Source organism: Dioszegia hungarica (assembly GCF_025882075.1).
Source record: "Dioszegia hungarica strain PDD-24b-2 chromosome Unknown MKK02contig_7, whole genome shotgun sequence".
Lineage (NCBI taxonomy): Eukaryota > Fungi > Basidiomycota > Tremellomycetes > Tremellales > Bulleribasidiaceae > Dioszegia > Dioszegia hungarica.
This window is the reverse complement of record NW_026515769.1, coordinates 951,815-963,907: the sequence shown is the minus strand read 5'-3', so window position 1 is coordinate 963,907 and position 12,093 is coordinate 951,815. Positions and strand designations below refer to the sequence as shown.

Genomic DNA, 12,093 nt, shown 5'->3' with positions numbered 1-12,093 from the left:
TCCTGGGTTGCTTTTACGCTGCCCTTGTGGATGCGATCGATTAGTAAATGAATTTCACCTATTAAGGTGGATTAGCTGGGTGTGTATTGTACAGTAGCAGTAAGCAGTGATAAGAGTAAGTAGCAAGTTGAAGGAAGGCTCAATCAGCTGCAGCGAGGCGCGCTCGCCAACGTGAAACAGCGGTCATCGCCGCCAGCTTCTTGTCCCATTCCTGCTTACATCAGCAATAGGATCATCGCCCCCGTAATAACCTTGCAGCCACAGCGACCCTTGCGCATATACTCCAACCCTTATAGATAGGCAAGCAGCATGAGCACGACAGCCGCGACCAGGCGGCTGAGATCGCCTCCACCGTCGATCGAGCAGGAGGAGTATGAGCTCCCGGCAGACTACAAGCCCTACGTCCCAGTGGCGAAGCGTCGAGCTCAGCTCCTCAAGACCCTCGGCACCCGAGGAGCCAAACGCATTAGGACATCAGAGGATGAGCCATCACCCGAGCCGACCGCTGCGTCTATGCTCGATGCGGATGAGCAGGCTCGCGAGCTCGCCAGGCGGGAACGGACCCTCCTCCAGGCGGCCCTAGACATGAGGGAACGGAAACAGGTCGAAGAGGAGGGCAAGTCCAAGGCGGAGCTGGCCGCTGTCGAGGATGCCAAGATGTTAGTCGAGATGGAGAGGGGACAGAAGAAGCTGGCCGGCGCGAAGGATATCGCAGAGGGGACAGTATGGACGGAAAGCCTGAAGACGAGCTGGAGGGCGCCAGCGTTCATACGGGCCGAGACGGAGGAGGAGAGGGAGAGGCTGAGGGAGAAGAATCACATCATTGCGGAGGGAGTGGATATACCGCCTGCAATAACAAACTTCAACGTGAGCTCTGCGCTCGGATGCCAGGGATGAGGCTGACAGTCAGGACATGAAGATCCCGAAGCCAATCCTGAAGTACCTCAAAGACAAGGGTATCAAGAAGCCCACGCCTATCCAGATGCTCGGTCTCCCCACTGCGTGAGTGACCACCTCACTCGCTGGCGGGCTACAGGTCAATGCTGACATCTAGATTTACAGGACGTGACATGATAGGCATCGCGTTTACCGGATCTGGCAAAACCCTCACCTTCAGCTTACCCGCCATCATGCTCGCCCTCGAAGCGGAAATGCGACTACCGTTCGTCCGCGGGGAAGGACCCGTCGGGCTCATCATCTGTCCCTCACGCGAGCTGGCGCGGCAGACATACGAGGGGTGCCTGGCGATCTGTACGGCGTTGGCGGAGGGTGGCGAGTACCCGCAGTTGCGGACGCTGTTGGCGATAGGGGGTATCAACATGGGGGAGCAGCAGGAGGTGATGAGTAAGGGGGTACATATGGTGGTTGCGACCCCGGGAAGGTTGATGGATATGTTGGAGAAGGGGAAGCTCAATGCGGATAGCTGCAAGTGAGTTCAATGACTTGCGTTCGGGTGCAGGTTATGAACTGACTCAAAGGTACCTGTGCATGGACGAAGCGGATCGGATGATCGATATGGGATTCGAAGATGACGTCCGGACCATCATGTCACATTTCAAGGTACGCCTCTCACACTAGCTCCAAAAACCCTTTTAAGCTGATGTCTCAGCACCAACGCCAAACCCTCCTCTTCTCGGCGACAATGCCGCGCAAGATCCAAGATTTTGCCGCTCAGTCACTCATCAACCCCATCCTGGTCAACGTCGGTCGAGCCGGAGCGGCCAATATGGATGTCGTCCAGGAGGTGGAATATGTCAAGCAGGAGGCAAAGATGGTGTACCTGCTGGAATGTCTGCAGAAGACTGCGCCGCCTGTCATCATCTTTAGCGATAACAAGAATGAAGTGGACGGTGAGTCTCTCAGAACCGATTGAAACGGAGTGTGCAGCTGACCAAGCAGATATCCAGGAGTATCTGCTCCTGAAGGGTGTCGAGGCGGTAGCCATCCACGGATCGAAAAGTGAGCTTGATCGTGCTTGACGATGTTTTAGAAGCGCTGCCAGCTGACACCGGCAGCCCAGGAAGAACGCGAATACGCCATCCGATCCTTCAAGACCGGCGCCAAAGATATTATGGTCGCCAGCGGCGTCGCGTCGAAAGGCCTCGACTTCAACGAGATCCAGCACGTCATTGTCTACACGATGCCCAAGGAGATCGAGGACTATGTCCACGAGATTGGCCGGACGGGTCGGAGCGGCAAGACGGGTATAGCAACGACATTCATCAATATGAATACGCCAGAGCAGACTTTGTTGGATTTAAAGTATCTTTTACTCGAGGCGAAACAGAAGTGAGTTTGCGATTGCCGAGGAGGGGATAAGGGGACAGGGCTGATCGGTGTAGGATACCAGAGTTCTTGTTGTCGATTGAAGATCCGAGGTTGGCTATTGGGGGTCAAATTCAGGGGTGTCCGGTCTGTGGAGGTATGTCTTCCGAGTATGAATGGTCCGGTGCCGCCTCTGATGAGTCTAGGTCTTGGACATGGGATATCGAACTGCCCGAAGGTGGAAGAGCTGCAGAGAAGGCAGAACAACGAGCGGCAGAAATACTCGGGTGGAGGGTATTGATCGACGGACACATCTCGGCCTCATCGGACTGTCAGTCATGCAATATCCGTTATAATGATCATGGCGCACGACGCACTGGCTCTTGTCACCATCCATCACCCTCCCGTGCCGTTGAAAGGAGGCAACATAGCACACTGACCCGCTGCATGTCGCTCGCCCTAGCAGTTCGTGAAGTGAGGATGGGATGATGACGTCATACCGCAATTCTCGGGTATCGCCCAACCCGATCAGTCCACCATCTCTCCTCCTCCTCTTGTCTGTAGCCCCCAAATCCACTCGACATGCAGATCAAGCGCTTCCTCGTCTTTGGCGCCTCTGGTCGCTCCGGCCGTCAGATCTGCCGCATAGCCAAAAAGAAGCAACACTACGTCGTCGCGGTCATCCGGAATCCTGATCAGTCCGTCCTCCGTCTATCCCCCACTCTTCTCAAGCTCACTATACTGATCCCCAGAGCCAAAGACTTTGAAGACGCAGGTATCCATACAGCCCTATTCGATATCTCCAAAGCATCACCACACGAATACGTCAAGCTCCTACATCACTGGCGGGCCGAGGTGGTCGTCTGGGCCGCTGGGACGTCAGAGGACGAGCTGGCCCAGACGATAGACTATGGTGCGCAGGTGAATGTCTATGACGCGATGGAGGAAGCGGGGGTGAGGCGGGTGATGGTGGTTGGGAGTATCGGGATATGGAAGGAGGGGACGGATTGGCCAGAGTGGTATGATGAGGCTGCTAGCAAGTCGTCTTTGCTTCATGGCTCTCGTAGGGGCTAGAGCTGACTCGTCAGAGCGCAGTGTGGGACGGATACGAAGCTTCGTACCGAAGAGTAAGCTGAACGTTCCGGAACTCGCTCAAGATCCGAGGATAACGAGCTGATGCCAACAGTCGTGGAAGCCAAATATCAAGCCGAGCATCACCTCCGCCAGCTCAAACACATCGATTACACCATCATCCGTCCAGGGGGACTGACAATTGAAGATGCCTCTGGCGCAGCACTAGGCAAGGTCGGAGTCGGCTCGACCAGGTGAGCCTCCCCTCCCCACCGGCTCTGCCACCTCCTCCGCGAAACCCTCTGCTCTTGGACCTTACTGACACATTCAGTCGTGAACTAGTAGCTCAGCTTCTCGTCGCCAGCATCAGCAACCCAGGGATGTTCGGCCGTACTATCGACGTGCTGAACGGTGACGAGTCGTTAGCGGACGAGATCAAAAAGGTGGTCAAGGAGGATATCGATACTTGGGTCGGCGAGGGATAGTAAGACTAGGTCTTTTCGCTTGGCGATATCGTTCGATCATGTATAACGCCATATATTGTATACCTCTATCCACCTCTGTCATTGTCAACGTCGCTGCCCCCTCTCTCGTCGTCACCGCCCTCTTCACCATCACCTTCCACTTGATTAGCGGGATCTAATTTTGGCCTTGTAATCGGCGTCTGATCAAACGTTTCTGAGAGCTATTTTGCACCTCTCCCTCTGCCTCTACAGCTATATAGCTATTCCTCAGCCTCTCGTCCTCTGTACATATCTCAGTCCGAGGCCACACGAGCTGCTCTTCCAACGAGAGAGAAAAGCAGACTCGAAAGTAGATCATCCACTACTCACCGACAATCCAGCTCGACTCGCCTTCCCCCGACCTATTTTGGTCGCTTTTATCTGCTCGTCTGCGGATCCTTCCCTCCTTCCCCTCCCCCCCCCCCCCCGCTAGATTCTATCAGCCATCATGTCGCCCACATCTCCTACCTCGCCTCGGCACATATCGATTCAGATCGACCCGCATCAGTCCATGCCCCCGCACAGGCAAAGCATCGCCTCGCCGGGTACGCTCTCGCCCAGCCGAGCTCTTGGTCCTTCGAGCCTGCAGGTCGCCCCGTCTATGCTGCGCGGGAACAGCTCGGGGCGGGCATGGGATGAGGCGCAGGCGAGGGAGCGGCAGAGATTGCAGGATATCGATAGTGCTAAATCCATGTGTAAGTGCTTGAGACTTCCGAGGGAAGGAAGGTTATTGACGATACAGCTCGCGCTCGGTCCGGATCAATGATGGCGGACCCCTCACCGAACCTCCGGCCCAGTATGCAGCACTACCAATCCTCCTCCCCTATCGACGAGAACACCTTCCCTATGCTCTCAGACATGGAAGAGGCGGAGATGGACCGAGCGCGGCAGAGCGGGTTCCGGGATCATGATGCCCACTCGGAGCACTCGGCGGGGTACCGGATCGACGACCACGAGGAGGATCTCATCGACCATTCCCGCTCGCACAGCCACCACGGGGACAGTCTGGGGTCGATGATGCGCCGGCATTCGGATGAGGGTGACCACCGGCGCGAGCGGAGCAGACACGATCGGGATATGGAGCGGTTCTCGGGGATGCAGGGCGGGCTGGCGCCGTTTGGGGGTGGGAACCGGTTCGACTTTGGAGCGATGGAGGAATTTGCGGCGACGGAGAGGGATAAGCTTGGGTTGAATGAAGCTGCCAAGATCCCTGCGCCGCCTGCGAATGAGCCGGTGTTCAGGCAGAGGAGGGGACACTCGAATAACCAGGAAGGCGGAGAGAATGGAGCGGCGCCGGTCGGGAGCTACGAGACGGCGATGGAGCGGACGAACACCTTCTCTGCGTTTGGGGACGAAGGGGAGCACGTCACGTCGCCAAAGGAGAGCGAGGGCGGACAGGCATTTGCGCGGAGACGACAGCGCAAGTTGTCGGCGTCGAACCCGGTCGGAAGGCGAGGCGGGAAACTGGCGCTCTTCGAGGGATTCGGGACGAACCAGGAAGGCGAGGAGGGAGGTGCGCCATTCAAGGCGGCTCGACATCCCAAGAATGCCCTTCCCATCGGTCCGACCGGAGGCGGGATCATGCCCTACTCGGACAACGCACCAGGCCACGACCGCCCATACCGCTTCAGCTTTTACTCCAACTCTCTACCCGTCACTATTCACGCCCGAACACTGGCGGAACTCCCTGCAGAGGGTCAGACATTCGAGGACCTCTTCAAGGGTCGGGCGACAGCGGAGAATGGGAATGGACACACGAATGGCAATCCGCCGCACCCGTACGAGCCAACAGATATCGGCTCGCTCATGTCGGCGGATCGATGGCAGAGCGGCATTGACACGCCTAGGGAAGACACCACCCCTACAGCGAGGGATATTCCGCAGACAGGGAAGCAGAGTCTGCTGGCTAGGGCGGCAGGCGCGGCGATGGCCAAGACGGGCACTAACGGGACGGCACCACCACCAGCGGACGGAGGGAAGGACGAGGATCCCGAGGCGTCGACGTGGTGGCTGGACGTGCTCTCGCCAACGGACGAGGAGATGAGGATGCTCGCTGGTGTACGTCCAGCTTCATCGTATACTATAGCTGGCAGCTGATCAACAGGTCTTCGGTATCCACCCCTTGACAACAGAAGACATTCTGCTCGAGGAGACACGGGAAAAGATCGAGCTCTTCCGCAACTATTACCTCGTCTGTTTCCGTTCGTTCGACCAGGACCCATACTCCCAGACATACCTCGAGCCCCTCAACATGTACATCATTGTCTTCCGCGAGGGTACACTATCAGTACGTTACTCTGCCAAGATGCATCCTCTCCTAGCTGACTATGCAGTTCCACTTCCGCGGCACCCCTCACCCCCAGAATGTGCGACGCCGGATCAAACACCTCAAAGACTACATCTCGGTCACGTCCGACTGGATCAGTTATGCCCTCATCGACGATATCACCGACGCGTTCGGCCCGCTCATCCAGAGCATCGAGTACGAGGTTGACAGTATCGATGAGCTGGTATTGATCTTGAAGGACTCGGAGCAGAGTGATATGTTGAGACGGTAAGCTCAGTGCATCTCGTAGGAGGACGGGCAGAGCTGACTATGCAGGATCGGGACATGCCGAAAGAAGGTCATGGGTCTTTTACGACTCATGGGCAACAAGGCGGACGTTGTCAAGGGGCTTGCGAAGCGATGTAACGAGCAGTGGCTCATCGCGCCAAAGTCTGATATCGTACGTTTCAAATCAGCTGTCATCATTCTGGCTTCGGGTCTTATAAGCTGACAATGCTTAGGGCCTGTATCTCTCGGATATCCAAGACCATCTGATCACCATGACCCAGAATTTGAACCACTACGAAAAGATCCTGTCGCGCTCGCACTCCAATTACCTCGCTCAAATCTCGATCGAAATGACGGACGCAAACAACCAGATCAACGATGTGCTCTCGAAACTGACTGCACTGGGTACGGTCCTCATGTGAGCTTTCTTGAAACACTAAATCAGTGGCGAGCTGATCAAATAGTCCAATGAACTTGGTTACTGGTCTATGGGGTATGAACGTACATGTACCAGGACAAGACGAAGACAGCGTAAGCTTGCATATCCCGACTTAGCTCGGACAAAAGCTCATCAGATTAGCTGTACTGGTTTGCGGGTATTGTCTCGTGTCTTGCCGCGTTCGCTATAGTCGGTGCTTGGGCTACTGTAAGTTCTGCTCCTTCCGCAGAGCGGCGACGCTGACGAGACCAGTACAAATGCTTTGTTGTGAGATGATCAATGGGGATCTTGGCTACCGGCCTTGTACTTGTATCGCTTCGGGACGAGGGGTGTTCCTGGATGAGCAACATCTCCAGGATTTAGACGGTCATGTATTGTTGTTGTGGTAGCTGCGACCAGCGCATGCATTTGATACTTCCTTCTTACACTCCCCTCCTTTGATCCGACATGACAACTAATAACCGCACAACCTAAAGATGAGATACAAGCAGCATCCGACAAACCGCAATGTTGACAGGCCCAAGACAGCGTAAAAGATGACCGTCTGCGATGATCAGCTCTTGCTCCCAGCGTACAGCTCGGTCGGCAACGGAAGTGCGAACTCACTAGATAAGGATTGAATCCTGATGAGCTTGCAACTGTGAAATTCCGGTTGATCCAGTCTGTGAACACGCTGGAAGTGAAGAGGAGGATAACCAGCATGTTGGAGCCGAGGAAGAGGAGGACGATGTTTGTTCCTGCTCATATCAGCTGAGCCCCGAGCTACGGTAGCACGGTAGCACGAGCAAGATTCAGCGACATACGGAATGTTCTGTCTTCTGCGCAATGTCAGCTATGTCACATGTCCATCCATGAACAATTATCAACTCACGATCTGCCCTCTTTGTCTCTGCCGACCGCTTCTCCCTCTTTTCCTTCTCCGGCACCCAAAGCTCCTGCCTCGCCTGCGCCCACAGCGCATCCACATCCTCCTGCCTCGTCGGCATTGCCACCTCGGCCATCTCTTTCCCATCCTTCTCCACCTTCTTCGCCTGACCCAGATCCTTAGCAGCGCCATTATCGCCCTTGGTGCCCCAGGATACATCGTGCAGGTTGCAAAAGGCGTAGATGAGGAGGATGTTGACGTAGGAAGGGAGGAGGAGAAGGTATTGGACGAAAGAGGTGAGCATGTGCCAGGGCTCAAAGTAGAGGAGGGATGAGATGAGGTAGAGACCGTATGTGGCCTATGTTGTCAGCGGTGATACACGGGGATGAGCTGTTGACGTACGACAAGGGAAGCGGCAAGGTCGACAAAGGTCCGGTTGGCCATGAGACCTTTCCAGTCCCTCCAGCCTGCTGCGGTGTGGGGTACCGTTTGGTATACTGTCCAGCCGGCACAGTACAGGAGGAGACCTTGGCAGATGGCGAACATGATCATGCTGTATCGTCAGCTCTGGGCTCATTCCTCCTGCCTTGTAACTGACCAGAGAGTGTACATGACATTCGAGCCTTGCGGTCGGTTGCCGAGGGAACACACCACCACGACGAAGCTGATCTGTCAGCTTGTGGGACACCACAGTGCGTCCAGCTGACACTCACAGCAAGCCGATGTAGACCTTGTTGAAGATCTGAAAGATCTCATCTCCGGCACCGCCGAATGGGTCGGTAGCACCCTTGATACTCGAGCTGATGAGGAAGAAGAAGGCCAGGTAGAACGACGAGATGGACAGCCAGTTGAAGATAAGGTTGACCAGGTCTACAGTTTGTCAGTTCCAGTCCAATGAGATGGAAGTGGTAGCTGACTGTAGAGGGTCAAGATCATGAGCGCAAACTTCCGGAAGATACTGTGCCCAGATGTCCAGATCCGGTAGAAACAGACCATAGCGTACGTCGCAGCAAAGATTGATCTATCCGTCAGCTGTCGTACATCGCACACTAGGATGAAATGGTCAACTCACCCGTTCAGCCATCTCCTCCGCTGACTGATAAACTCCGGTACGGTCGACGGCACGTCCGTCCCCGCCTTTGCACTCTTGACATACTGCAATCTCCACCGCGCGTTCTTTTTGGTGACGATCTCAAAGGCCAGGATCCGATCCTCCGCCAAGAACTTGTTACGGTCAAAGATGGACGCAGTGGCTCCAGGGAGATTCATCATCTCGCCGTGGAAGTAGCTGGCGAGGGGGCCGGTACCGTCGGGATGGTTCTTGACGGCTTCGTAGCGGTATGCGGAGAAGGCTCCGGGAAGGACCGAGATGAGACCAAAGACAGACTCGAAGGGCTTGTCGAGGATGTTGGACATCTGCAGTGTCAGCTAGAAGCAGTCACAATGATGGATTTGCTGGCAGCTCACCTTGTACTCAAAGTTCTGCCCGGCGACAATCGGGTTCCAGAGCAACTTCCCAAACTTGCCGGTATCCGCAAAGATCTCCCCACACGCCCCGCCTACGTTTGGATGCTTCTCAAAGCACTTGTATAGCTCGTAAATGCTCGTCCCGGACGGCTTGGTACCGACGTCGAGCAGGACGCAGACGTTGGGCTTGAGCAGCGGTCCAAAAGCGTTGAAGAACCAGCGGTGCGAGTTGAGCTTCTTCTGATTCTTCTCCTTGAGACAGAAGAGGAGCTGGATCGGGACGGTCCCGAATCCGACGTCCCCGTTGTCCGATACGACGACCTGCGAGGTGCATTCGTAGATGTGCGCTTGGACTTCCTTGCCGGCGACCGTGTCCTTGGCGACTCCCTCGGCGTAGACGCCCATGAGCTGGAGGACGCGCAAGACCCGTGGATCGACGACTTTGCGCCCGTCCGCGACGATACAGACGACGACCTTCTTCCACGAGTCACGTCCCCATGTCTTGGACCGGTCTCGGGTGGTAAGGTGTGCGATGTTCTTGATGACGGCGTTGAGGGTTCGGAGCAGCAGGCCTGAGTCTTCATTGTACATGGTCATAACAATCTGGCTGTCAGTTCATCCCACAGTCTCCAGGGCGATCCAACTCACGAAGAGCTCCGTCTTCCGCCCGTACAGGAACTGCCGCAGAGTAAACTTCCGCTGCATGAACTCGTCCGGATCACACGTCGCCGCCGTGTACCGCAGCTTCTCCATCTCCTCGGGCTCCTCTCCCATTCCCTTCTGGCTCGGCACCACCCCCTTTGGCACCGGTACGTCCATCACCAGATTCCCATTGTGCAGCGGGATCTGCTTGACGACGCGCCGCTCCAGCAGGTTGTTGCGCATCTGCTGCCAGTGCTGCGTGCCCCAGTTGTTCCATCCCGTTGCCGAGGGTGGCGGTTGTTGCTGGTAAGGCTGCTGGCCGTAACCATTCTGGAAGGGTGCTGGTGAACGGGCGGATTGGGGTGGGTAGCCGTATAGTGAGTTCTGCTGGTGCGGGAGGAGAGGGACAGGCGGTACGAGATCGCCCGGTCCCCACTCCTTCTGCGCCAGATGTGTGGTGGACGAGTACGACTTGCCCTCGTCCGCATAGTCCGTGTGCTGGGACGAGAAGCTTGGGCGCGAGATCATACCGGGCGAATTGCCATATGCGGGAGTGTATGAGGTAGGAGGGTACGTGTCTGCCGGGTGCAGGTTCGCACTGCTGCCGTGCCGAGGTGGAGAGTATGCTGGGTACTGCGGGGATGGGGCGCGCTGGGCGTTGGATGATTGTTGCATATAAAAGGAATCGGCGGGTTGCTGATAGCTGTTCCCGGTGGGTTGGGAGAAGTCGTTTCGAGGTGAGGGACCACGGTCGGAGGGATCATGATAATTGTTGTTGTACCCATTTGCGCCCGCGCGATTGGGGGAGTAAGGTTGGTTGTAGCCGTACGACATGTTGAAAGGGAGTCGGTTGCTACGTGACAAGGCAGGGGAAGACGCGTTTCAAACGCGTTTGAGGTGATTCCGGTGCGGATAATCGAGGCCTGCTCGACTCTACGTGCTGTGAAAGAGTGACTTGGGCGATGATAGAGGTGCTAGAAGGATGATAGCCAGAAAAGCTGTGGAGCAAAGGACAATGCGTCAACGCGCCAAGCTCTGAGAGCGTGACTTTGACTGTGGCTCGGTGAGCTATTTCAGGGTCAAACAAAGCCCAAAGGCGATCGTTGTCGTGTTTCATGTACCGTCCCCTTACGTACGTGGCGTTTCAGATATTGGATCGAGCCGCAGCAGTGGCGCGAAAAAAAGGACATTGAGGCTGACTGTACCTGCAAGATGCAGTCCCGCGCACTACATGAGACTGTGACTCTTCGCACTGACCTGCTCGTACATCTTCGTGTGGGTTCGGCATCCGTCACAGCGGCTTGCTACTGACGTCTGTGCGCCTTCAATATTGGCTTTGATCCCATAACGTGCACACGTCCTGAGGTTGGAAGAGCGTGGAGTTGATAGTCTTGGCTTTTGGTCGAAGATGTGCCAACAAAGGAGCTCTCCGATTGCTAGATATCATGACGTATGAATGGAGCTTGATGTACCTGCTTGGGCTTGACACTGACGCCATCGCAGATTCGCACGGTCCGAGAGAACCGCCTTCTTGATGCTCGTCCTAGATCGCGCCTTCGGGCGGGCAAGGACTCAGCATTGGTCGTACTGCTGCCTTCCCAGGTACTCAGGCCCTCAGGCGGCCTCATCAAACAGTAGTGTACGACCTCACTGCTATCAGCACGCAATCGCGGACTTCCTCTGACGCCATAGAGCAGACTTCGACCAATGACGCAGCATCGACGTCCCATTGACCTCGCTGTGGCGCCCCAGCGAGAGTCACGCTTGAAAGGAGTGCGTCCGTCATTATACTCAGGAGGCGCATGCTTCTCGTCCGGCCGGCCGCCACGGACAGCGGGGCGCGAAATGTGGCCTTCCCGAAGCGGTGACCCCAAGAGTGTTAGAAATGCGACGTCTCAGCGGGAGCGAGACCAGGACCACCCCCACTACTAAGGAGGTTAGGTTCCATCGGGATTTGAAAAGGGTCTCCGGAATCCGGACCTCAGGTTCCGCCCAGGATTTGAGAGCCGGTCGGGATAGATGTCAGGTGCGCGTCCGGATTTCAACCGGCCGGCCGGAGGTCGGCCGGACCTTTGTGATGGGTGGACATTGCGCGAAGCGCAAAAAAATTTGGAGGGTCGACTTGCGCGTAGCGCAAAAAAATCAGGAGGGGGGACCTGGCCTCCCAGAGAGAGGCGCGTAGACCAGCCCGCCGCAGGCGCCGGAAAAAATCTGAAGGTTTAGGTGCATTCGCTGGTGCGTGAATCCGAGGTTAGGTGCAAATCCGGATTTGAGGGAGCCTCGGATC

At 56.1% G+C, this 12,093-nt stretch overlaps 4 protein-coding genes across 4 annotated transcripts; 3 read left to right on the top strand and 1 right to left on the bottom strand.

Annotated features, from left to right (window-relative positions):
• Window positions 1-309: 309 nt before the first annotated feature.
• Window positions 310-2,566, top strand: MKK02DRAFT_36467 (P-loop containing nucleoside triphosphate hydrolase protein; the record flags this gene model as incomplete). The annotated part of the gene is made up of 9 exons (XM_053089428.1): window positions 310-867; window positions 911-1,002; window positions 1,055-1,429; window positions 1,479-1,560; window positions 1,610-1,850; window positions 1,900-1,959; window positions 2,016-2,289; window positions 2,343-2,422; window positions 2,472-2,566. 9 exons carry the CDS (start codon window positions 310-312, stop codon window positions 2,564-2,566), a joined length of 1,857 nt encoding a protein of 618 aa, XP_052947336.1.
• A 281-nt stretch (window positions 2,567-2,847) lies between these two features.
• On the top strand, window positions 2,848-3,821 carry MKK02DRAFT_43484 (uncharacterized protein; the record flags this gene model as incomplete). The annotated part of the gene is made up of 4 exons (XM_053092448.1): window positions 2,848-3,328; window positions 3,354-3,392; window positions 3,452-3,590; window positions 3,668-3,821. The coding sequence occupies 4 exons, from the start codon at window positions 2,848-2,850 to the stop codon at window positions 3,819-3,821; spliced, it is 813 nt and encodes a 270-aa protein (XP_052947335.1).
• A 466-nt stretch (window positions 3,822-4,287) lies between these two features.
• Window positions 4,288-7,108, top strand: MKK02DRAFT_23593 (uncharacterized protein; the record flags this gene model as incomplete). Its single annotated transcript, XM_053086755.1, has 10 exons — window positions 4,288-4,534; window positions 4,582-5,617; window positions 5,669-5,897; window positions 5,944-6,126; window positions 6,173-6,393; window positions 6,442-6,565; window positions 6,627-6,811; window positions 6,858-6,924; window positions 6,974-7,039; window positions 7,085-7,108. The coding sequence occupies 10 exons, from the start codon at window positions 4,288-4,290 to the stop codon at window positions 7,106-7,108; spliced, it is 2,382 nt and encodes a 793-aa protein (XP_052947334.1).
• Window positions 7,109-7,286: 178 nt separating this feature from the next.
• MKK02DRAFT_23886 (chitin synthase-domain-containing protein) lies at window positions 7,287-10,334 on the bottom strand (the record flags this gene model as incomplete). The annotated part of the gene is made up of 11 exons (XM_053086801.1): window positions 7,287-7,376; window positions 7,439-7,569; window positions 7,636-7,650; window positions 7,704-8,055; window positions 8,100-8,250; window positions 8,296-8,361; window positions 8,411-8,567; window positions 8,615-8,718; window positions 8,770-9,113; window positions 9,165-9,767; window positions 9,813-10,334. 11 exons carry the CDS (start codon window positions 10,332-10,334, stop codon window positions 7,287-7,289), a joined length of 2,535 nt encoding a protein of 844 aa, XP_052947333.1.
• Between the last annotated feature and the right edge of the window lie 1,759 nt (window positions 10,335-12,093).